Source organism: Heterodontus francisci, chromosome 18 (assembly GCF_036365525.1).
Source record: "Heterodontus francisci isolate sHetFra1 chromosome 18, sHetFra1.hap1, whole genome shotgun sequence".
NCBI classification, from domain to species: Eukaryota; Metazoa; Chordata; class Chondrichthyes; order Heterodontiformes; family Heterodontidae; genus Heterodontus; species Heterodontus francisci.
In genome coordinates this window covers 85,040,240-85,066,282 of record NC_090388.1, presented here as the reverse complement: position 1 = coordinate 85,066,282, position 26,043 = coordinate 85,040,240, and the positions used below count along the sequence as shown (strand labels likewise).

General features: G+C 45.3%; 1 protein-coding gene across 3 annotated transcripts in view; it reads left to right on the top strand.

Annotated features, from left to right (window-relative positions):
- Positions 1–22,989, top strand: part of LOC137379756 (aldo-keto reductase family 1 member C23-like protein) — an 85,474-nt gene extending 62,485 nt beyond the window's left edge. For all 3 annotated transcript variants that reach the window (XM_068051085.1, XM_068051084.1, XM_068051083.1), the window contains 2 exons: positions 10,802–10,884; positions 22,795–22,989. In XM_068051085.1, coding sequence (XP_067907186.1) covers positions 10,802–10,884; positions 22,795–22,837 — 126 coding nt within the window. In that variant the 3' untranslated portion in view covers positions 22,838–22,989. The remainder of the gene's footprint in view (positions 1–10,801; positions 10,885–22,794) is intronic.
- The last annotated feature ends 3,054 nt before the right edge of the window (positions 22,990–26,043 follow it).

Below are 26,043 nucleotides of genomic sequence, written 5' to 3'. Positions count from 1 at the left end.
CGCTAGGGGGAGTTCGAGGATTGTCTGCACTCACTTTTGCTTTCCCTGTGTTATTACTATTCCCAAATAAGAAACCTTTTCCTTCATTATCTGTGCCTTTTTCAGCTTAACTTTCACTCTGACCTTCTGGAGGAAGGTGGAATATCGATGGATTATTATAAAATCCCTGGGAGAGACACGTCCAGGTGAACTGTTGTCCCTGGAACGTAAACGTAAAGAACCCATTGTTAATATCCAACACAGTAAGCCACTTAGACTGTTCTGTTTTTTTATTTTCTAAAACTTTGATTGTCCTCTTAAATATCAGGTAAATTTCCCTTTGAGTGCTTTAAATAACCACTCATATCAATTAAATTTTGCTTATTGATTCCAATTTCTTATGCCCAGACTTGGTGGTATTTATTGTATGTTAAAGACAGAAGTGCTTGCAACTATCTCTCCTTCTCAAGCACTTTGTCTCATTGATAAAGATGCTGTGACATTTGATGTCTGCAATTAAGTTCTTAAATTCTCAAAGCTGCTGGATCTCTTGCTGTGGCATCAGTTCTCATGTGGCCTTGGAACCTGCCGTCACCTGCTTAAAAAAAACATAAAGAATCCACTGTGGCTCTGCCCCTGAGCCCAATGGGTTAATTTGTCCAACTATATTTGTTCTCAGCTGCGTCACTTTATGTAACCTTTTTTTCTGATCGAAAAGAAGTACTCCATTTTAAACTTTTTTCAATACTTTTGGTATCCTTAGGGTTTGAAAACAACAAAATCATTAGTAACTTATCAACTTCAAAGGAAAACATCTCCTTCAGGAAAGACAGCATTTTAGATCAAACTGCAATTGTTTTCAAATTTTTAGCATCTTTTGTAAGAGGTTTCTAATGCCAGGATTTTTTTTATCACAAAGATGATTCCAAATTCCAATTCACAGCAATAAATATTTAAAAATCAAAACTGCCAATGTTATATGAACGAGTCTTATGTCCGGAACTGAAGGCTCCTCCAAAACTTGACATAATAAACTTGAAAGTTCATTGTGGCCACAAATGAAATTTCCAGTTTTTCAACTTAACAGGTCAATTAACCTTAATCGTATAAACTTAACTCAGACTTATTAACTTATAATACTTATTAACTACACACAGAACAGAATAGCACGTACTTTTTAAATTACGTCATTTTCCTTGTTCTTCAGGCGCCTTTTCAAATGCCTGTAATAAAACCAAAAACTAAAGGAAAAGTTATTTAACATTCTTAACACAAAAGATTTAACACCAACTCCTTACACAAACTTTAAACAGGATTTCTTTCCTATATCTCTTTTGTTTATCCTTCTCTCCCTTAAACCAAGATCCAATTCCTGACATTTGCTACTTAAACTGTCAGTAAAACATGTCTTCAAGTTTAGACTGCAAAATAAAGCAATAGCAGAGTTTCCAATTAAAGCAGTGTTTTAAACTTCAAATTGGATTTTTGCCAGACATCTTCAGACCTTCAAGGCTGAAGCTTATCTCTTAGAAAATTGTTCCTTGCCTTTTCACGGTTGCAAAACCAACTTTTAAAATAAAAATAAAACTTTAACTTAAAATATAATGCAATTTTATATCCCACTACTGGGTGCACAATCTTAAATTGAAATTAATACACTCAACAATCACTTTTCTCACCCATTCAATTCCAAACAACTTAAGAGACCCATGCTTTCAACATCAAGGCCAGATAACAAAGAGTTAACGACAGTCAGTTCTACAGAAACTACAGGGGTAGGCGGTGGCGTAGTGGTATTATCACTGGACTAGTAAACCAGAGACCCAGGGTATTCTTCTGGGGACATGGGTTCGAATCCCACCACAGCAGAAGTTGGAATTTGAATTTAATTAATAAATCTGGAATTAAAACTAGTCTAATGATGGCAATTAAACCATTGTCGATTGTTGTAAAAACCCATCTGGTTCACTAATGTCCTTCAGGGAAGGAAATCTGCTGTCCTTACCTGGTCTGGCCTACCTGTGACTCCAGACCCACAACAATGTGGTTAACTCTTACATGCCCTCTGAAATGGCCGAGCAAGCCACTCAGTTGTACCTAACCGCTACAAAGTCTATAAAAAGGAATGAAACCGGACGGACCACCCGGCATCGACCTAGGCACCGGAAATGACAACGGCAAACCCAGCCCTGTCAACCCTGCAAAGTCCTCCTTACTATCATCTGGGGGCTTGTGCCAAAGACTAGTCAAGCAACAGCCTGATATAGTCACACTCACGGAATCATGCCTTACAGACAATGTCCCAGACATTGCCATCACCATTCCCGGGTACGTCCTGTCCCACCGGCAGGACAGACCCAGCAGAGGTGGTGGCACAGTGGTACACAGTTCGGAGTTCCCCTGGGAGTCCTCAACATCGACTCCGGATCCCATGAAGTCTCATGGCATCAGGTCAAACATGGGCAAGGTAACCTCCTGCTGATTACCACCTACCGCCCTCCCTCAGCTGATGACTCAGTACTCCTCCATGTTGAACACCACTTGGAGGAAGCACTGAGGGTGGCAAGGGCACAAAATGAACTCTGGGTGGGGTACTTCAATGTCCATCACCAAGAGTGGCTCGGTAGCACCACTACTGACCGAGCTGGCCGAGTCCTAAAGGACATGGCTGCTAGACTGGGTCTGCGGCAGGTGGTGGGGGAACCAACACGAGGGAAGAACATACTCGACCTCGTCCTCACCAATCTGCCTGCCGCAGATGCATCTGTCCATGACAGTATTGGTAGGAGTGACCACCGCACAGTCCTTGTGGAGACGAAGTCCCGCCTTCACATTGAGGATACCGTCCATCGTGTTGTGTGGCACTATCACCGTGCTAAATGGGATAGATTTCGAACAGATCTAGCAATGCAAAACTGGGCATCCATGACGCGCTGTGGGCCATCATCAGCAGCAGAATTGTACTCATCCACAATCTGTAACCTCATGGCCCGGCATATCCTCCACTCTACCATTACCATCAAGCCAGGAGACCAACCCTGGTTCAATGAAGAGTGCAGGAGGGCATGCCAGGAGCAGCACCAGGCATACCTCAAAATAAGGTGTCAATGGTGAAGCTACAACCCGGGACTACTTGCATGCCAAACTGCGTAAGCAGCATGCGATAGACAGAGCTAAGCGATCCCATAACCAACGGATCAGGTCTAAGCTCTGTAGTCTTGCCACATCCAGCCGAGAATGGTGGTGGACAATTAAACAACTAACTGGAGGAGGTGGCTCCACAAATATCCCCATCCTAAATGATGGGGGAGCCAGCACATCAGTGCGAAAGATAAGGCTGAAGCATTTGCAACAATCTTCAGCCAGAAGTGCCGTGTTGATGATCCATCTCGGCCTCCTCCTGAAGTCCCCAGCATCACAGATGCCAGACTTCAGCCAATGCGATTCACTCCACGTGATATCAAGAAACACAGTGCCGCAGTGGTTAGCACCGCAGCCTCACAGCTCCAGCGACCTGGGTTCAATTCTGGGTACTGCCTGTGTGGAGTTTGCAAGTTCTCCCTGTGACTGCGTGGGTTTTCACCGGGTGCTCCGGTTTCCTCCCACCACCAAAGACTTGCAGGTTGATAGGTAAATTGGCCATTATAAATTGCCCCTAGTATAGGTAGGTGGTCGGGAAATTGAGGGAAGGGTGGGATGTGTTAGGAATATGGAATTAATGTAGGATTAGTATAAATGGGTGGTTGATGGTCGGCACAGACTCGGTGGGCCGAATGGCCTGTTTCAGTGCTCTACCTCTAAATAAAAAAATAAATTAAAAAAAAAAACGACTGAAGGCACTGGATACTGGAAAAGCTATGGGCCCTGACAATATTCCGGCAATAGTACTGAAGACCTGTGCTCCAGAACTTGCCGCGCCCCTAGCCAAGCTGTTCCAGTACAGGTACAACACTGGCATCTACCCTGCAATGTGGAAAATTGCCCAGGTATGTCCTGTACACAAAAAGCAGGAGAAGTCCAACCCAGCCAACTACCACCCCATTAGCATCCTCTCAATCATCAGTAAAGGGATGGAAGGTGTCATCAACAGTGCCATCAAGCGGCACTTGCTTAGCAACAACCTGCTCAGTGACGCTCAGTTTGGGTTCCGCCAGGGCCACTCAGCTCCTGATCTCATTACAGCCTTGGTTCAAACATGGACAAAAGAGCTGAACTGAAGAGGTGAGGTGAAAGTGACTGCCCTTGACATCAAGGCAGCATTTGACCAAGTATGGCATCAAGGAGCCCTAGCAAAACTGAAGTCAATGGGAATCTAGGGGAAAACCCTCCGCTGGCTGGAGTCAGACCTAGCACAAAGGAAGATGGTTGTGGTTGTTGGAGGTCAATCATCTGAGCTCCAGGACATCACTGCAGGAGTTCCTCAGGGTAGTGTCCTAGGCCCAACCATCTTCAGCAGCTTCACCAATGACCTTCCTTCAATCATAAGGTCAGAAGTGGGGATGTTCGCTGATGATTGCACAATGTTCAGCACCATTCATGACTCCTCAGATACTGAAGCAGTCCGTGTAGAAATGCAGCAGGACCTGGACCTGACATCATCAGCGCGTCCGATGGAGGCAGTGTTCGTAGCCATTGAGGGCTGAGGGAGTTTGGGTTCAATTTGTTTTTTTGTGTCAAATTGAGCAGCACCATCTTTATTCCTGGCAGCTGCCTGAGACATCACGGACGGTGATGTTTCGCTCGGCTCCATCTTTATTCCTGGCAGCTGCCTGAGACGTCGCAGACGGTGACGGTTCAGTGCGTGAGGCTGCGTTTGTGCATGTGACAGTACTGCGCCACCTAGTGATTGCATTATTAACAAACGCAGCCTTAAGTAAAGCATGGATTCCTTAACTATTTCTCAGCTTTATTCTCTGACTGGAGTGTAGTCAAACACGAAGCTGAAACTGACCAAATAAGGAGCTATTAGGAGTGAGTACAATCTTGGTGAAAGAGGTAGATTTTAAGGAGCGTCTTGAAGGAGGCAAGAGATATTTAGGGAGGGAATTTTAGAGTTTAAGGCCTTGATGACAGAAGGCACTATCACTGGTGGGACAAAAGGAAGGAAGGATGCACAAGATGTGACAGTTGTTGGAATGAAGGGTTCTTGGGAGGTTGAAAGAGGTATTCAAACACAAGGATAAGTAGTTTAAATTTGAGCCTTTGTTGTACCAGGAGATAACGTACCCCAATTAGCACAGTATGATGGGTAATTGGGACTTCCTTGCAGGTTAGGATATGGGCAGCAGAGTGTTGGATGAACTCATTTGTAGAGGATGGCGAATGTATGTGGCCAGGGGAGCACTGGCATAGTGGAGTATGGATGGGTTTCAGTGACAGATGGGATGGAGCAGGGGTACAGAGGGGTGATTTTACAGAGGTGAAAGTGTGTGGTATTGGGGTTGGAGTGGATGTGGGGTTGGAATCTCAACTCAGAGTTAAATAGGTCACTGAAATTGCACACAGTCTGGTTCAGCCTGATATAGTGGCTGGAAAGGGAGTGGAATCAGTGGTTAGGGGGCAGAGTTTATGGTAGGGTTAGGGGAGCCAAAGACAATGGCTTCAGTCCCCAAGGTTTACTGGGAGGAAATTGTGGCTTATCCAGGACTGGATGCCTGACAAGCAAGCTGACAACACAGAGGCAGTGGAGGTGTTGAGAGACAGATGGTGGTGAGGCAGAGCTGGATGTCATCAGGGTACAAGAAGAACCTGATGTCTTGCTTTCAGATGATCTCACAAAGGGGCAGCATGCAGATGAGAAATTGAAGGGGACTAAAGAGTCATAGAGTCATCACAGCACAGAAGGAGGCCATTCAGCCCATTGAGTCCATGCCGGCTCTCGGTAGAGCAATCCAGTCAGTCCAATTCTCCCACTCTATCACCATAGCCCTGCAAGTTAATTTCCATCAAATGCCTATCCAATTTACTTTTGAAATTATTCATTGTCTCCTCTTCTACGGCCCTCGTAGGATCATAAGAAATAGGAGCAGGAGTAGGCCATTCGGCCCATCCAGCCTGCTCCACCATTCAAACGGATCATGGCTGATCATCTACCTCTATGCCATTTTTCCCCACTATCCCCAAATCCCTTGATGTCATTAGTATCCAGAACGCTATCGTTTTCTGCCTTGAACATGCTCAGTGATTGAGATTCCACAGATTCACCACCCTCTGAGTAAAGAAATTCCTCCTCATCTCAGTCTTAAATGACAGGCCCTTTATTCTGAGGCTTATTCTGAGACTGTGTCCCCTGGTTCTAGACTCACCAGCCAGAGGAAACATCCTATCCACATTTACCCTGTCACGCCCTGTAAGAATTTTGTAAGTTTCATTGAGATCAACTCTCATTCTTCAAAACTCTAGAGAATACAGGGCCAGGCAATTTCTCTTCATCAGACAATCCCGCCATCCCAGGGATCAATCTAGTGATCCTCCATTGCACTCCCTCTGTCACAAACTTATCCTTCCTTAGATGAGGAGACCAAAACTGCAACGCACTACTCCAGGTGTGGTCTCACCAAGGCTTTATGCAATTGCAGCAAGACATCCTTACTAAAATAAAAACAGAAAGTGCTGGAAATACTCAGCAGGTCTGGCAGCATCTGTGGAGAGAGAAGCAGAGTTAACGTTTCAGGTCTGTGACCTTTCGGTTTCCCCACCAGAGACATTAGGCTGACTGGCTGTAGTTGACGGGTTTATCCCTCGTCCATTTTAGACAGGGGTGTAACATCTGCAATCTTTCAGTCATAGTCATAGAGTCATACAGCACAGAAAGAGGTCCTTCGGCCCATCGTGTCTATGCTGGCCATCCAGCACCCAACTATTCTAATCCCATATTCCTGCACTTGGCCCATAGCCTTGTATGCTGTGGCGTTTCAAGTGCTCATCTGAATACTTCTTAAATGTTGTGAGGGTTCCTGCCTCCACCACCTCTTCAGGCCGTGCGTTCCGGATTCCAACCACCCTCTGGGTGAAAAAAATGTTTCCTGAAATCCCCCCTAAATCTCCTGCCCCTTACCCTAAATCTATGCCCCCTGGTTCTTTCCCCCTCCGCTAAGGGAAAAGGTTTCTTCCTATCTAACCTATCAATGCACCTTATAATCTTGTACACCTCAATCATGTTCCCCCTCAGCCTTCTCTGCTCCAAGGAAAACAATCCTAGCCTTTTCCGTCTCTCTTCATAGCTGAAATGCTCCAGCCCAGGCAACATCCTGGTGAATCTCCTCTGCATCCTCTCCAGTGCAATCACATCCTTCCTATATTGTGGTGACCAGAACTGTCCTCTTACACCACTCTCATATCTGAGAAAGATTGTAGTCACAATTTCCATCCTTATTTCCCTCAGTAACCTTGGATACATCCCATTCAAACCGGGTAGCCTTTCTACTTTGAGGACTGCCAAACCTTCGCGGGGGTGGGAGGGCAGTGGGGGTGGTGCGGGGAGGTACTAAAAATGGCTGGTTATGCTTAGGGTAGATAAATCACCTGCTCTGGATGGCTTGCATATCAGGTTGCTAAAGGAAGTGAGGATGAAGATAGTGGAAGGGTTTGCCATAATCTTCCAATCTTCCCTGGATACAGGAGAGGTACCAGAGGATTGGAGAGTAGAAAATGTGACACCCTTATTCAAGAAAGGGTACAAGAACAGTCCAAGCAACTACAGGCCAGTTAGTTTAACATCAGTGGTGGGTAAGGATTTAGAAACAATATTCAGGGAAAATATCAACAGCCACTTAAAGAGGTTTGAATTAATTATAATGATAGCCGGCATGGGTTTGTAAAAGGGAGATCATGCTTGACTAATCTAATTGAGTTTTTTGTTGATGTAACAGAAAAGTTAATGAAAGGAATGCATTGGATATTGTTTACATGGATTTGAAGAAAGCATTTGATAAGGTGCCACATAAAAGGCTGGTTAACAAAATTGAGGCCCATGAAATTGGAGGATCAGCGTCCAATTGGATAAAAAAAAATGCCTTAAGGACAGAAAACAGACTGGAGGATGGTGGACAGTTCCCCAGGGGTCAGTGCTGGGACCACTGCTTTGTTTGCTATATATAAATGACTTGGATCTTGGAATATGGAGTAAAATCTCAAAATTTGCAGACTACACCAAACTTGGAGGTGAGGCAAACAGTGAGGATGATACGAACTGCCTGCAACAGGACATAGCTCTGCGAGCAGAATGGGCACAGAGGTGGCAGATGGTATTTAATATAGGCAGGTGTGAAGTGATGCATTTTTAGCAGGAGGAAGAGGGAGAGGAAATATATACTTAATGGCACCGTTCTAAAGTGTGTGCAGGGACAGAGAGACCTGGAATGGTTCCATGGATGGGGGATTTTAGTTACAAGGTTAGGTTGGAAAAGCTGGGTTTGTTGTTCTCAGAATAAAGGTGATTGAGGGGAGATTTAATAGAAGTGTACAAGATTATGACTGGCTTAGATCAGTTTGACAAGGAAAAACGGTTGCCTTTTAACAAATGGCACAAGAATTAGGGAATGCGGATTGAACATTTTGAGAAAAGCAGCAGGAGGAATGTGAGGAAACACTTTTTTACGCTGCAGGTGGGAATGACCTGGAACTTACTGCCCCCAAGGGTGGTGGAAGTGGAGACAATCAGTGAGTTCAAGAGGAAGTTGGATGGTCACCTGAGAGAAATAGACTTACAGGGCTACAGGGATTGAGCTGGGGAGTGGGACTGACTGCATGGCTCTGTGGAGAGCCAGCATGTACTTGATGGGCTGAATGGCCTCCTTTAGTGCTGTAAATAACTCTATGACTCGAAGGTTAAGAGGAGATTTGATAAGAGGCATTCAAAATCATGAACCATTTTGAAAAAGTAATTACGGAGAAACTTTCCAGTGGCAAAAGCATTAGTAACCAAAGGACCCAGATTGAAGGGAATTGGTTCTTTTGCCAGAGGCGACACAAGGAAACTTTTATTTTAAACAATGTGTTGTTGTGATCTGGAATGCACTGCCTGAAAGGGCAAGGGAAGCATATTCAATAATAACTTTCAAACAAGAACTTGATGAATAGGGAAAATACCACAGGGCTATCTGGAAAGTGCAGGGGAGTGGGACTATTTGTACAGATCTACCAAAGATCCAGCGTAGGCACAATGGGTCCTGTGACTAACTCTGTTCTGTATCAATCTGCGATTCTAATTTACCAGCAGAGCTACTGGGGAGGGTGTATTTTTCTGTGTTGAGGGATCACCTCAGGAAGGAGAGAGCAGGGGCTCTGACACAAATTTTCAGATCCCCTCTGGCCACAGGAGAGGTACCAGAGGACTGGAGGACAGCGAATGTGGTACCATTATTCAAGAAGGGTAGCAGGGATGAACCAGGTAATTACAGGCCGGTGAGTCTAACATCAGTGGTAGGGAAATTATTGGAAAACGTTCTGAGGGGCAGGATTAATCAGGGGTAGTCAGCATGGCTTTATCAGGGGGAGATCATGTCTAACTTGATTGAATTTTTCGAGGCGGTGACTAGATGTGTAGATGAGGGTAAAGCAGTTGATGTAATCTACATGGACTTCAGTAAGGCTTTTGATAAGGTCCCGCATGGGAGATTGGTTAAGAAGGTAAGAGCCCATGGGATCCAGGGCAAATTGGATCCAAAATGGCTTAGTGGCAGGAGGCAGAGTAATGGTCGAGGGTTGTTTCTGCGATTGGAAGCCTGTGACCAGTGGTGTACTGCAGGGATCGGTGCTGGGACCCTTGCTGTTTGTAGTGTACATTAATGATTTAGATGTGATTATAGGAGGTATGATCAGTAAGTTTGCAGATGACATGAAAATTGGTGGTGGCGTAAATAGTGAGGAGGAAAGCCTTAGATTACAGGATGATATAGATGGGCGGAGCAGTGGCAGATGGAATTTAATCCTGAGAAGTGTGAGGTGATACACTTCAGGAGAACTAACAAGGCAAGAAAATATGCAATGGATGGTAGGGCCCTAGGAAGTACAGAGGGTCAGAGGGACCTTGGTGTATTTGTCCATAGATCACTGAAGGCAGCAGCACAGTTAGGAAGGCATGCGGGGTACTTTCCTTTATTAGCCTAGGCATAGAATATAAGAGCAGGGAGGTTATGATGGAGCTGTATAAAATGCTAGTTAGGCCACAACTGGAGTACTGTGTACAGTTCTGGTCACCACACTATAGGAAGGATGTGATTGCACTGAAGAGGGTGCAGAGGAGATTCACCAGGATGTTGCCTGGGCTGGAGCATTTCAGTTATGAAGAGAGACTGGATAGGCTAGGGTTGTTTTCCTTAGAGCAGAGGAGGCTGAGGGGACATGATTGAGGTATAGAAAATTATGAGGGACATTGATAGGATAGATAGGAAAAAACTTTTTCTCTTAGCGGAGGTGACAATAACCAGGGGCATAGATTTAAGATAAGGAGCAGGAAGTTTAGAGGGGATTTGAGGAAAAATGTTTTCATCCAGAGGGTGGTTGGAATCTGGAACACACTGCCTGAAGGGGTGGTAGAGACAGGAACCCTCACAATATTTAAGAAGTATTTAGATGAGCACTTGAAACGCCATAGCATACAAGGCTATGGGCCAAGTCCAAGTGCAGAAAATGGGATTAGATTAGATGGGTGCTTGATGGGTCGGTGCCGACACGTTGGGCCGAAGGGCCTGTTTCTGTGCTGCATAATTCTATCGATGATGTATAAAATATCATGCCCAAGGATTGTTGTATAATAGCGAAGGACATGTAGCAATTTCCAAATTTGGATGTAACAGAATCTCTTTCTATACAATTGCAGATCTTTGACTTCCAACTGACTGATGAAGAGATGGAAGCAATTGATGGATTGAACAAAAACTGCCGATATATAACTCTTAAACAGTAAGTGATATACAGCTGGGTCTAATTGCTGTGCTGTGATCTTTAATGTAAGGGTCACTGGTCGTACTAGTAATATTAGGAGCTTGCTCAGGATGACACTTTTTCACAATATCTTTCTTTTGGACATTCTGAAGTTGACAAGTCTGTTCTGACATGTGGATTTCACTGTCACTGACTGAGTTGATCCCTGTGATAGAATCATCTGTGATTACATTTTCTTTCCCTCTAGCAGAATTGATAGTGTTAGAATATTCCTCACATTGTCCATGTGCCTCTGCTGGAGTCTCAGAAGTCTTTCTTCTATTACTTGGAGCCCACATAGATTAAGCAACTAAAGTGTGGCAGGTGACATTTTGCCCATGGTGCTCAACTCTGGTTGATTGGAGATTCAATCTTGCTATGCACGTGGCTAAGTGGCCATGTTCCAGGATTTGGTGGATATAGCTTTGTGCAGTCGAAGGAAGGTTCTGGGGTAAACTCTGTTCTTAACACAAAGGACGCACTTCTATTGCGCTGAAACTGATGTCATCCATGATCCTCTAGAAAATTATGACCAGGAAGTCCTCCCCTTGGCTGCTCTTGACATTAACTCAGTCCTCACATCCTGTTTCTTGTGCTTGTTTCTTTCGGGATATAGTATACACTGCAGTTCAACATAATTCACCATTAACATGGTCATTCCTCCATATCATCGTAAGCTTTTCTGATACTATTCCTAAGTTTCTGAAGGATACCCAAATGTTAATATCAGCAAACTGAGCAAACACTAGACCCATACTCAGGTATTGGATTGTCATTGACTTAAGTGAGGAGCAGAAAATGGGCTGAGCAAGTCCTGGGGACTCCTGCTATTATGGGATAACTAGGTGGCATTTGTTGTGCCCACTCTGAGACCAATTGTATTCTCTGCCAGGACCTTTGATAATCCATTGAATCTGTGGAGATGTCAAGCTGGGAGGTTGCAGATCTGCAGACGATTGCTCTGGTAGTTTTACCAAGTTGTCACTGGTGGTACTTTCTCTCTTGAACCTTGCTTGGCCCAAGTTGAAGAAGCCAATGCCCTCAAAGTGATGACTCTCTCCAGCAGCTTTCCTGGACAGTTCAGCAGGCTGATAGGTCAGTAACTGCTTGGGTCAGTTGAGGCCTTGCCTAGATTTTGAGCGATTATGACTACAGTTGATTTCCAGCATCTCAGGAAATAGCTCAGCACATGATGTAAAGGGCTTAACTGTTCACTGTCATCATCTCATCCAGTACCTCACTAAACATGCATTTAATATTGCCACCCTCATCTGGGGCTTTCTCTTCTATCCTCCTTACCCTCAACTGGAATTGCAGTAATTTGCTGGCTCAAGGCAGTTGCCTTGTTTGTCAGTACATTATCACTTCTGCTTTTACCAGGGCAGTGCATGGAGTTTGGAGCAGTTCTGCTTGTATGTAGATGCAATGATCCACGTCTGTTTCTCAACTACAATTAAATTCCAAGTGGAGAGTGTCATAGAGTCATATCGGTAGAGAAGGAGGCAATATAGGGCTGTCAAGAAGGCATATGGTGTGTTAGCTTTTATTATTAGGGGGGTCGAGTTTCGGAGCCACGAGGTCATGCTGCAGCTGTACAAGACTCTGGTGAGACCGCACCTGGAGTATTGCGTGCAGTTCTGGTCACCGCATTATAGAAAGGATGTGGAAGCTATGGAAAGGGTGCAGAGGAGATTTACTAGGATGTTGCCTGGTATGGAGGGAAGGTCTTACGAGGAAAGGCTGAGGGACTTGAGGTTGTTTTCGTTGGAGAGAAGGAGGAGGAGAGGTGACTTAATAGAGACATATAAGATAATCAGAGGGTTAGATAGGGTGGATAGTGAGCGTCTTTTTCCTCGGATGGTGATGGCAAACACGAGGGGACATAGCTTCAAGTTGAGGGGTGATGGATATAGGACAGATGTGAGAGGTAGTTTCTTTACTCAGAGAGTAGTAAGGGCGTGGAATGCCCTGCCTGCAGCAGTAGTAGATTCGCCAACTTTAAGGGCATTTAAGTGGACATTGGATAGACACATGGATGAAAATGGAATAGTGTAGGTCAGATGGTTTCACAGGTCGGCGCAACATCGAGGGCCGAAGGGCCTGTACTGCGCTGTAATATTCTAATTCTAATTCAGCCCATCGAGTCCATGCCAGCTCTCTGCAGGGCAATCCAGTCAGTCCCATTCTCCTGCTCTATCCCTGTTGCCCTGTAAGTTTATTTCCCTCAAGTGCTCATCCAGTTTCCTTTTGAAATAGAACATAGAACATAGAACATTACAGCGCAGTACAGGCCCTTCAGCCCTCGATGTTGCGCCGACCTGTGAAACCATCTGACCTACACTATTCCATTTTCATCCATATGTCTATCCAATGACCACTTAAATGCCCTTAAAGTTGGCGAGTCTACTACTGTTGCAGGCAGGGCGTTCCACGCCCCTACTACTCTCTGTGTAAAGAAACTACCTCTGACATCTGTCCTATATCTATCACCCCTCAACTTAAAGCTATGTCCCCTCGTGTTTGCCATCACCATCCGAGGAAAAAGGCTCTCACTATCCACCCTATCCAACCCTCTGATTATCTTATATGTCTCTATTAAGTCACCTCTGCTCCTCCTTCTCTCTAACGAAAACAACCTCAAGTCCCTCAGCCTTTCCTCGTAAGACCTTCCCTCCATACCAGGTAACATCCTAGTAAATCTCCTCTGCACCTTTTCCAAAGCTTCCACATCCTTCCTATAATGCGGTGACCAGAACTACACGCAATACTCCAGGTGCGGCCGCACCAGAGTTCTGTACAGCTGCAGCATGACCTCGTGGCTCCGAAACTCGATCCCCCGACTAATAAAAGCTAACACACCATATGGCCTTCTTAACAGCCCTATTAACCTGGGTGGCAACTTTCAGGGATTTATGTACCTGGACACCAAGATCTCTCTGCTCATCTACACTACCAAGAATCTTCCCATTAGCCCAGTATTCTGCAATCCTGTTACTCCTTCCGAAGTGAATCACCTCACACTTTTCCGCATTAAACTCCATTTGCCATCTCTCAGCCCAGCTCTGCAGCCTATCCATGTCCCTCTGTAACCTACAACATCCTTCGGCACTATCCACAACTCCACCGACCTTCGTGTCATCTGCAAATTTACTAACACACCCTTCTACACCCTCATCCAGGTCATTTATAAAAATGACAAACAGCAGTGGCCCCAAAACAGATCCTTGCGGTACACCACTGGAAACTATACTCCAGGATGAACATTTGCCATCAACCACCACCCTCTGTCTTCTTTCAGCTAGCCAATTTCTGATCCAAAGCACTAATTCACCTTCAATCCCATACTTCTGTATTTTCTGCAATAGCCTACCGTGGGGAACTTTATCAAACGCCTTACTGAAATCCATATACACCACATCCACTGCTTTACCCTCATCCACCTGTTTGGTCACCTTGTCAAAAAACTCAATGAGGTTTGTGTAGCACGACCTACCCTTCACAAAACCGTGCTGACTATCGCAAATGAACTTATTCTTTTCAAGATGATTATAAATCCTATCTCTTATAACCTTTTCCAACATTTTACCCACAACCGAAGTAAGGCTCACAGGTCTATAATTACCAGGGCTGTCTCTACTCCCCTTCTTGAACAAGGGGACAACATTTGCTATCCTCCAGTCTTCCGGCACTATTCCTGTCGACAATGGCGACATAAAGATCAAGGACAAAGGCTCTGCAATCTCCTCCCTGGCTTCCCAGAGAATCCTAGGATAAATCCCATCTGGCCCAGGGGACTTATCTATTTTCACACTTTCCAAAATTGCTAACACCTCCTCCTTGTGAACCTCAATCCCATCTAGCCTAGTAGTCTGTATCTCAGTATTCTCCTCGACAACGTTTTCTTTCTCCACTGTAAATACTGACGAAAAATATTCATTTAACACTTCCCCTATCTCCTCCGATTCCACACACAACTTCCCACTACTATCCTTGATTGGCCCTAACCTATCTCTAGTCATTCTTTTATTCCTGATATACCTATAGAAAGGCTTAGGATTTTCTTTGATCCTATCTGCCAATGACTTCTCGTGTCCTCTCCTTGCTCTTCTTATCTCTACCTTTAGATCCTTCCTGGCTAGCTTGTAACTCTCAAGCGCCCCAACTGAGCCTTCACGTCTCATCCTAACATAAGCCTTCTTCTTCCTCTTGACAAGCTCTTCAACTTCTTTAGTAAACCACGGCTCCCTCGCTCGACAACTTCCTCCCTGCCTGACAGGTACATACTTATCAAGGACACGCATTAGCTGCTCCTTGAATAAGCTCCACATTTCGATTGTGCCCATCCGCTGCAGTTTCCTTCCCCATCCTACGCATCCTAAATCTTGCCTAATCGCATCATAATTTCCTTTCCCCCAGCTATAATTCTTGCCCTGCTGTATATGCCTGTCCCTGCCCATCGCTAAGGTAAACCTAACCGAATTGTGATCACTATCACCAAAGTACTCACCAACTTCTAAATCTAACACCTGGCCGGGTTCATTACCCAGTACCAAATCCAATGTGGCATCTCCCCTGGTTGGCCTGTCTACATACTGTGTCAGAAAACCCTCCTGCACACACTGGACAAAAACAGACCCATCTAAAGTACTCGAACTATAGTATTTCCAGCTCGAACTATAGTATTTCCAGTCAATATTTGGAAAGTTAAAGTCCCCCATAACCACTACCCTGTTACTCTCGCTCCTGTCAAGAATCATCTTTGCTATCCTTTCCTCTGCATCTCTGGAACTATTCGGAGGTCTATAGAAAACTCCCAACAGGGTGACCTCTCCTCTCCTGTTTCTAACCTCGGCCTAGACTACCTCAGTAGACGAGTCCTCAAACGTCCTTTCTGCCGCTGTAATACTTTCCTTGATTAACAATGCCACACCCCCCACTCTTTTACCATCTTCTCTGTTCTTCGTGAAACATCTAAATCCCGGAACCCGCAACATCCATTCCTGTCCCTGCTCTACCCATGTCTCTGAAATGGCCACATTCATTGTCTCCACTTCCACCACCCTTGTAGGCAGCAAGTTCCAGCTCATTAGCACTCGCTGTGTAAAAGAAAACACAAGTTCTTCCTCACATCCCCCCTGGGTAACCACTGTTACCCAAAACCTTTAATCTGCATCCTCAGTCTTTGTACCATAAGCTAATGGAAACGGTTTTTCTTTGTCTACTCTATCTAAACCTGTCTCAATCTTGTACACTTCTATCAACTCTCCCCTCAATCTCCTTTGCTCCAAGGAGAACAACCTGAGCTTCTCCAACCTAACCTTGCAGCTAAAACCCTTCATCTCTGGAACCATTCTGCTAAGTCTCCTCTGCACCCTCTGAAGGCCCCTCACATCCTTCTAAAATGTGGTGACCAGAACTGGATGAAATACTCTATTTGTAGACTGACCAAAGCTTTATAAAGGTTCAGCATAACTTCCCTGCTTTTGTACTCTATGTTTCTATTTATGAAGCCCAAGATCCCACTACTCTCTCAATATGTCCTGTCACCCTCAAAGATCTATGCATAAAACCCCCAGATCCCTCTGTCCCTGTACATTGTTTAGAACAGTACCATTTAGTCTAGTATTGTCTCTCCCTATCCCTTTTGCCAAAATACATCACTGCACACTTCCCTGTATTAATTTCCAGTGCAGAGATGATCTTTGAAGAATCAGTTTTTAGTCTTCACTGTAGCCCAGGGTATCCTGGTTCGATTCTTGGTCTGTACTAATCTCAGCAGTTATCATGTCCCATTCCCTCCTGCACCCCACAAAGTCTCACATTTCCATCATCCCTGAATTTGCCAAACTTCATTTGTTCCCTGTGTTCAATAAATTGACTTTCAAGAACCTCACGTTAATTTTGTTCAGTGTTTTCCTGCGATCTGTCTTGATGTTCTCTTCCAGCCATATATCTGTGTAGATAGAATTGGGGCAATTCCCTGAAAATTCCGCTGTTCAGCTACATTCGCAGCTCCTAATTGTGTAGTAGCCTATGCTGGCTGACAACAGGACCAGCACTGAGAGTAAGCACATGGCAGCGGCAGAGTACTGGCTCACTTCTTGACTCCCCAAAGCCTCTCCACCAGCCAAAGGGTCGGGTTAGCAGTGTGATGGAATATGCAGTACTGGGTGCAACTGAATGAATTCTCAAAGCTTAAACATCATCCAGGATAAAGCAGTCTACTTGCTCAGGATCGAGGCCACAGGCTATCTGCTCCCTCCATCTCCATCACTGTACAATCTAAAAACTTACCAAGTTTGCTTGGTACCAACTCCCACCCAGAGTCATAGAGTTATACAGCACAGAAACAGGCCCTTCGGCCCACCTCTGTGACCTATATCACTGAGGGCAACAGCAGCAGTGACATGGCAGCACCATCTTTCAAGTTACTTACCATCCAAATTTGGATGTGTATCACCCTTCCTGGAATGCACTATCATTGGAGCCCCATCACAGCAAGGACTTGTAGTGTTTCAAGAAGGCCACTGCTGTACAATCCTAGAGTAGGTAATAAATTCAACTTTACCAGTGTCATTGACATCCTGTTAATATTTTTAAGAATTCAGCTCCTCCACTTCAAGGCAATATTTGTTTTGTGATATTTCCAGTTGTCAGCTGACAGCTTTTCTTCAGCTGCTTGCCCCTGCCCAGGCTAAACCCCTCACTAAATCTCCTGAATTTCTTTCAAAGATCTTTTTTAAAAATCCTCATCTTTGACCATCCTTTACCCACATGTGATTCTATTTTCCATACGCTGTTTCCTTCTGCTTTGTAGGAGGAACACTGGATGGAAATAGTCATTCAATTTAGAATTCCAGCCTTGGATTGTGCCTTTTTGGGATTGTGGAAGTTGAGCACTTACCTTCTGGAAGCTAAAATGTCAATGATGGTGTGTGGAGAAAGGATTGTTTCATTATCAGGAGAATTGCGTTCCGCCAGGGCCACTTGGCTTCAGACCTCATTACAGCCTTGGTCCAACACGGACAAAAGATCTGAATTCCAGAGGAGTGGTAAGAGTGACTGCCCTTGACATCAAGGCAGCATTTGACCACGTGTGGCATCAAAGAGCACTGGTAAAATTGAAGCCAACGGGAAACGGGGTTAAAAGTCTCCACTGACTGGAGTCATATGAAGCACACTTCACCTCACCCTCAACTCTTTTTCTGGTACATTGATGAATGAATCAGTGCTGTTTCCTGCTTTTGCCCTAAACTGGAAAATTTCATCAACTTTGCTTCCAATTTCCACCCTTCTCTCACCTTCACATGGTCCATCTCTGACTCTTCCCTTCCCTTCCTCGACTTCTCTGTTTCCATTTCTGGGGATAGGCTATCAATAAGTATTCACTAAAAGTCTACAGACTCCCACAGCTAACTCATTACACTTCCTCACCCACTGGTTCCCACCTTGACAAAGGAAGGTGGTTGATGATTGTTGGTTGCTAATCATCTCAGCTCCAAGACATCACTGCAAGAATTCCTCAGGGCAGTATCCGAGACTCAAGCATCTACAGTTGCTTCATCAATGATCTTCCCTCCATCATAAGGTCAGACGTGGGGATGTTTGCTGATGTTTGCATAATGTCCACCATTCGCAACTCCCCAGATACCGAAGCAGTCCATGCCTGCATGCAGCAAGACCTGAATGACATTCAGGCTTGGGCTGATAATTGGCAAGTAATATCCACGTCACACAAGTGCCAGACAATGATCCATTTCCAAGAAGAGAGAATCTAACCATCTCCCCTTGACATCACTGAATCCCCCACCATCAACATCTTGTGGGGGGGGGGGTCACCATTGACCAGAAACTGAACTGGACTAGCCCTATAAATACTGTGCTACAAGAGCAGGTCAGAGGCTAGCAATCCTGTGGCGAGTAACTCGCCTCCTGACTCCCCAAAACCTGTCCACCATCTACAAGACACAAGTCAGAAGTGTGATAGAAGTGTGATAGAATACTGTCCAGTTGCCTGGATTGGTGCAGATCCAACAGCAGTCTACACGATCCAGGACAAAGCAGCCTGCTTGATTGCCACCCCATCCACCACCTTAAGCATGGGTAAACTTTAGGTTTTCTGACCAGAAAATTTCTCCAAAACTGATCGGCTTTGAGCTTTAAATCAGCTTCCCTCTGCTTCTCCTGCAGCATTTGTAGACAATCTCTACAGATCTTGTGTTAGTTTCTGGACAGGAAATCAGGGGATGACCTCTGATCTCCCAGCTCCATATATGAAATTTGACCATCTGGGCCACTGATAAAGCCAGCTAGCACCTTCTTCCAAAGTGAGGATAGTTAGAATCCAACCCCTGCTGAGCTCAAATGGAGAGGACATCTTAGTAGATATAGGCAATTCAAACACTTTGGACAAATTTTTCTTATTCATTCATGAGATGTAGGCATCGCTGGCCAGGCCAGCATTTATTGCCCATCACTAATTGCCCTTGAGAAGGTGGTGGTGAGCTGCCTTCTTGAACCACTGCAGTCCATGGGAGGTAGGTACACCCACAGTGCTGTTAGGAAGGGAGTTCCAGGATTTTGACCCAGCGATAGTGAAGGAACGGCGATATAGTTCCAAGTCAGGATGGTGTGTGGCTTGGAGAGGAACTTGCAGGTGGTGGTGTTCCCATGTATTCGCTGCCCTCATCCTTCTAGTTGGTAGAGGTTGCGGGTTTGTAAGGTGCTGTCTAAGGAGCCTTGGTGCATTGCTGCAGTACATCTTGTAGATGGTACACGCTGCTGCCACTGTGTGCCAGTGGTGGAGGGGGTGAATGTTTATGGATGGGGTGCCAATCAAGTGGGCTGCTTTGTCCTGGATGGTGCCGAGCTTCTTGAGTGTTATTGGAGCTGCACCCATCCATGCAGGTGGAGAGTATTCCATCACACTCCTGACTTATGCCTTGTAGATGGTGGACAGGCTTTGGAGAGTCAAGAGGTGAGTTACCCGCCCCAGGATTCCTAGCCTCTGACCTGCTCTTGTAGCCACGGTATTTATATGGCTACTCAAGTTCCCTTTCTGGTCAATGATAACCCCCAGAATGTTGAGAGTGGGGGATTCAGCGATGGTAATGCCATTAAATGTCAAGGGGAGATGGTTAGATTCTCTCTTGTTGGAGATGGCTATTGCCTGGCACTTGGGTGGCACAAATATTACTTGCCATTTATCAGCCCAAGCCTGGATATTGTCCAGGTCTTGCTGCATTTCTACACGGACTGCTTCAGTATCTGAGGTGTCGCGGATGGTGCTGAACATTGTGCAATCATCAGCGAACATCCCCACTTCTGACCTTATGATTGAAGGAAGGTCATTTATGAAGCAGCTGAACCTGGATGGGCCTAGGATACTACCCTGAGAAACTCCTGCAGTGATGTCCTGGAGCTCAGATGATTGACCTCCAACAACCACATCCATCTCCCTTTGCACTAGGTATGACTCCAACCAGTGGAGAGTTTTCCCCCTGATTCCCATTGACCTCAGTTTTGCGAGGGCTCCTTGATGCCATACTCGGTCAAATGCTGTTTTGATGTCAAGGGCAGTCACTCTCACCTCACCTCTTGAGTTCAGCTCTTTTGTCCATGTTTGAACCAAGGCTGTAATGAGGTCAGGAGCTGCGTGTCCCTGGCGGATCGCAAACTGAGCGTCACTAAGCAGGTTATTGCTGAACAAGTGCTGCTTGATAGCACTGTCGGTGACTGCTTCCTTCACTTTACTGATGATTGAGAGTAGACTGATGGGGCGTTAATTGGTCAGGTTGGATTTGTCCTGCTTTTTGTGTACAGGAAATACCTGGGCAATTTTCCACATTGCTGGGTAGATGCCAGTGTTGTTGCTGTACTGGGACAGCTTGGCGAGGGGCGCGGCAAGTTCTGGAGCACAGGTCTTTAGTACTATTGCCAGAATATTTTCAGGGCCCATAGCTTCTGCAGTATCTAGTGCCTTCAGTCATTTCTTGATATCAGGCAGAGTGAATCGAATTGGCTGAAGTCTGGCATCTGTGATACTGGGGACTTCAGGAGGAGGCCGAGATGGATCATCAACTCGGCACTTCTGGCTGAACATTGTTGCAAATGCTTCAGCCTTATCTTTTGCACTGATGTGCTGGGCTCCCCCATCATTGAGGATGGGGATATTTGTGGAGCCCCCTCCACAGTTAGTTGTTTAATTGTCCACCACCATTCATGGCTGGATGTGGCAGGACTGCAGAGCTTTGATCTGATCCGTTGCTTATGGGATCGCTAAGCTCTGTCTATCACATGCTGCTTACGCAGTTTGGCCCGCAAGTAGTCCTGGGTTGTAGCTTCACCAGGTTGACATCTCATTTTGAGGAATGCCTGGTGCTGCTCCTGGCATGCCCTCCTGCATTCTTCGTTGAACCAGGGTTGGTCTACCATCCTGATGGTAATGGTAGAGTGGGGGATATGCCGGGCCATGAGATTACAGATTGTGGTTGAGTACAATTCTGCTGCCGCTGATGGCTCACAGCACCTCATGGATGTCCAGTTTTGCATTGCTAGATCTGTTTGAAATCTATCCCATTTAGCATGGTGATAGAACCACACAACACGATGGACGGTATCCTCAATGTGAAGGGGGCACTTGGTCCCCACAAGGACTGTGCGGTGGTCACTCCTACCAATACTGTCATGGACAGATGCATCTGCGGCAGGCAGATTGGTGAGGATGAGCTCAAGTATGTTTTTCCCTCGTGTTGGTTCCCCCACCACCTGCCGCAGACCCAGTCTAGTAGCTATGTCCTTTAGGACTCGGCCAGTAGTGGTGTTCCCGAGCCACATTTGGTGATGGACATTGAAGTCCCCCGCCCAGAGTACAATCTGTGCCCTTGCCACTCTCAGTGCCTTATCCAAGTGTTGTTCAACATGGAGGAGTACTGATTCATTAGCTAAGGGAGGGCAGTAGGTGGTAATCAGCAGGACGTTTCTTTGCCCATATTTGACCTGATGCCATGAGACTTCATTGGGTCCGGAGTCGATGTTGAGGACTCCCAGGGCAACTCCCTCCCAACTGTATACCACTGTGCCGCTACCTCTGTTGGGTCTGTCCTGCTGGTGGAATAGGATGTACTTGGGGCTGGTGATTGCGTTGTCTGGGACATTGTCTGTAAGGTATGATTCCGTGCGTATGACTATGTCAGGCTGTTGCTTGACTAGTCTGTGGGACAGCTCTCCCAACTTTGGCACAAGCCCCCAGATGTTAGTAAGGAGGACTTTGCAGAGTCGACAGGGCTGGGTTTGTCGTTGTCATTTCCGGTGCCTAGGTCAATGCCGGGTGGTCCGTCTGATTTCATTTTTTATTGACTTTGTAGCAGTTAGGTACAACTGAGTGGCTTGCTAGGCCATTTCAGAGGGCATGTAAGAGTCAACCACATTGCTGTGGGTCTGGAGCTACATGTAGGCCAGACCAGGTAAGGACAATGGATTTCCTTCCCTAAAGGACATTAGTGAACCAGATGGGTTTTTACAACAATCAACAATGGTTTCATCATTAGACTAGCTTCTAATTCCAGATTTATTAATTAAATTCAAATTCCACCTTCTGCTGTGGTGGGATTCAAACCCATATCCCCAGAGCAATACTCTGGGTCTCTGGGTTACTAGTCCAGTAACAAAACCACTGCACCATCACCTCCCCACAGGCAAATGTGTTTCCTGAATCTAATCTATAATCCTCAGAAGCTGCTGTAAAGTATATAATAGGTGTGAATGTAAGGAGTGAGGGACAGAACTCGCTCAGCTGTAACTAAACCCCTCCACCTACAATCATTCCGGGAAAAATCCCATTCATTTTAAACAGCTTTAGCTGGTTCATGTTTTTCTGTTCTAATGCAGATTGCTTGACCACCCAAAGTATCCATTCCACGATGAATATTAATGAGGTCTGCACGTGACGGAGGTCTCAACAGTGATGCAACATTGTCAAAATTGACAAGACCAACTGAATAGGTCAGGAACAGACTGAGATTGCTTGGAGCAAATGCATTACTTGGATAAAGATAAATAAACTCTGAGAAGTATTAAATATTTCATGGAATGTGTTATTATTTAATGTTCAATGAACTGAATATCCATCATATTCTCTCTCTCCCCTTTTCTCCCCCTCTCCAAAATATTCTTGACTCTATTTTTCCCTATTCCTCTCCTGAGTGTGTTGATTCCCACCGTAGTGCATTTATATGGGCATTAGAGGGCCCTCTGGTGCCTGACGCAATGGATCATTCAGCATGTGAGATTAGTGGAAAAGACGGTTTGGCAGGTGTTGCAGAGCATCATAGCCAAATCCTACTGTCTCACTGTTGTGTGGTCTATATTCACTCCCAACTCAGTTTCCCTGGGGCCAACTGGAATGCCACAGATTAACTGATTGCACAGAGGAGGAATCAAGATTTGGGGGCAGATTTTCTGCTTTTGCTTTCTCCAGCCTATGATTCTCTGTCATTGCTCAGGGTCTAGCTGTATGTGGAAGTTATTTTAAAAGTGGCAAAGATGATGATTGTGAACAGTTATCTGTTCATTCCTGCCATGTTTTCCTAGCTGTTTGTTTTGGTTCCTGTTTTCAGGAGCCTTTGTGACAATTGGTCTACAGCTGCCCTTTTTTTCCCACAGCTCCATTCGTACCACAGTAGGTTTCCCAATGGCAGTCCCTCTATACTGGATGCAGGGGTGTAAGCACCAGGAGGTAATATTAGAGAGCAATTTGCATAGAGAATTGGGAGAGGCAGATAGCACTGGAGTAGGAAATCGTAGGTGGGGCCAGAGTAAGAGACAACGTAATAAGGTCTAAATTAGGTTTACAGTGTATGAATGTGAATGCGCAGAGTGTGGTAAATAAGGTTGGTGAGCTGCAGATGCAGATGGCCACATGGAAATATGATGTTGTAATAAATGATCTGACTCAAAAAAGGGCAGAATTGGGTACTAAATATTCCTCGATACAAGGTGTTCAGGAACGATGCAGAAAGAAAGGAGGAGGGGTAACAGTATTAAAGAGAACATTACAGTGCTGGAGAGAGAGGATGTCCTCACAAGGTCAAGGACTGAATCTATTTAGTTAGAGCTCAGAATCAGTAGAGGTACCATTACTTTGCTGAGTCTATTCCATCGGCTGCCAACTAATGGAAAAGTTAGAGGAACAAATCTGCAAGGAAATTAGAGAGGTGCAAGAATTATAGAGTAATTATAATGAGGGACTTTAAATATCCTAATATAGGCAGGGATAGTAATAGTGTAAAGGACAGAGAGGGGAAAGAGTTTCTAAAGTGTGTTCAGGAGAATTTTATACATCAGTTTGTTTCCAGTCCAATGAGGAAGGAGCCATTGCTGGATCTGGTTCTGGGGAATGAGGTGGTTCAAGTGAATCAAGTGTCAGTAGGGGAGCATTGAGGTAACAGTGATCATAATATCAGAAGGTTTAGGTTAGCTATGCAAAGGACAAGGAGCAATCCTTGTAAAAAAATAAATAATTAATAGTGGAGAATTAACTTCAATGGGCTGAGAATGGATCTGGCCCAGGTAAATTGGAATCAAATAAAAGCAAATACTGCAGATGCTGGAAATCTGAAATAAAAACAAGAAGTGCTAGAAATACTCAACGGGTCTGGCAGCATCTGTGGAGAGAGAAGCAGTGTTAACTTTTCACGTCAGTGACCCTTCACCAGAACTGACAAATATTAGAAATGGACAATATTTTCAGCAAGTAAAGTGGGGGTGGGGCAAGAGATAACAAAAGAGAAGGTGTTAATAGGACAAGGTCACAGAGAATAACTGACCAGAAGGTCATGGAACAAAGGCAAAGGGTGTGTTAATGGTGTGGTGAAAGACAAAGCGTTAGTGCAGAGAGGGTGTTAATGGACAGAAATATGAACAGCCCTGGCCCAAGCACAAACATGAAAAAAATAGTGGGTAGGCACAGTAGAAACAAACTAAAATAAAATAAACAAAAAATAAAAAAGCAAAAAGAAAAAATAACTAAAATTAAAAAGGGGGGCCCATCATGCTCTGAAATTATTGAACTCTATGTTCAGTCTGGCAGGCTGTAGCGTGCCTAATCGATAAATGAGCTGCTCTTCCTCGGGCTTGCGTTGATGTTCGCTGGAACACTGCAGCAATCCCAGGACAGAGATGTGGTCATGAGAGCAGGTGGGTGTGTTGAAATGGCCAGCAACCGGAAGCTCGGGGTCATGCTTTTGGACTGAGCGGAGGTGTTCCACAAAGCGGTCACCCAATCTGTGTTTGGTCTCCCCAATGTAGAGGAGACCACATTGTGAGCAGCGAATACAGTATACTACATTGAAAGAAGTACAAGTAAATCGCTGCTTCACCTGAAAGGGTTTGGGGCCTTGGATAGTGAGGAGAGAGGAGGTAAATTGGCAGGGGAAGGTGCCGTAGGAAGGGAACAAGGTGGTGGGGGTAATGGAGGAGTGGACAGGGTGTCGCGGAGGGAACGATCTCTTCGGAATGCTGACGAGAAGGGAGGGGAAGATGCGTTTGGTAGTGGCATCACGCTGGATGTGGCAGAAATGGCGGAGGATGATCCTTTGGATGTGGCGGCTGGTGGGGTGGAAAGTGAGGACAAGGGGAACCCTGTCGCAGTTCTGGGAGGGAGAGGAAGGGGTAGAGGTGTGGAAATGGGCCGAACACGGTTGAGGGCCCTGTCCTCAGTTGAGGAAAAAGGAAGACATATCAGAAGCGTTGTCGTGGAAGGTTGCATCATCTGAACAGATGTGTTGTAGACAGAGAAATGGGGAGAATGGAATGGAATAAATTGGAATCAAAGATTGGCAGGCAGAACAATAACTGAACATTGTGGTTAACTTTAAAGAGAAGATAGTTCGGGTTCAGTCGAGGTACATTCCCACGAGGGGGACAGGTAGAGCAAACGAAACCAGAGCTCCCTGAATGTCAAAAGAGATGGAAAGTAAGATGAAGCAGAAAAAGGGTGCATATGATAGCTGTCAGGTGGATAATACAATTGAGAATCAGGCTGAAAATGACAGGTTCAGAGGAGAAGGGACAAAATAAATGCGAAGCAAAGAGAGAGTACAAGAAGAGACTGGCAGCTAACATAAAAAGCGAACCCAA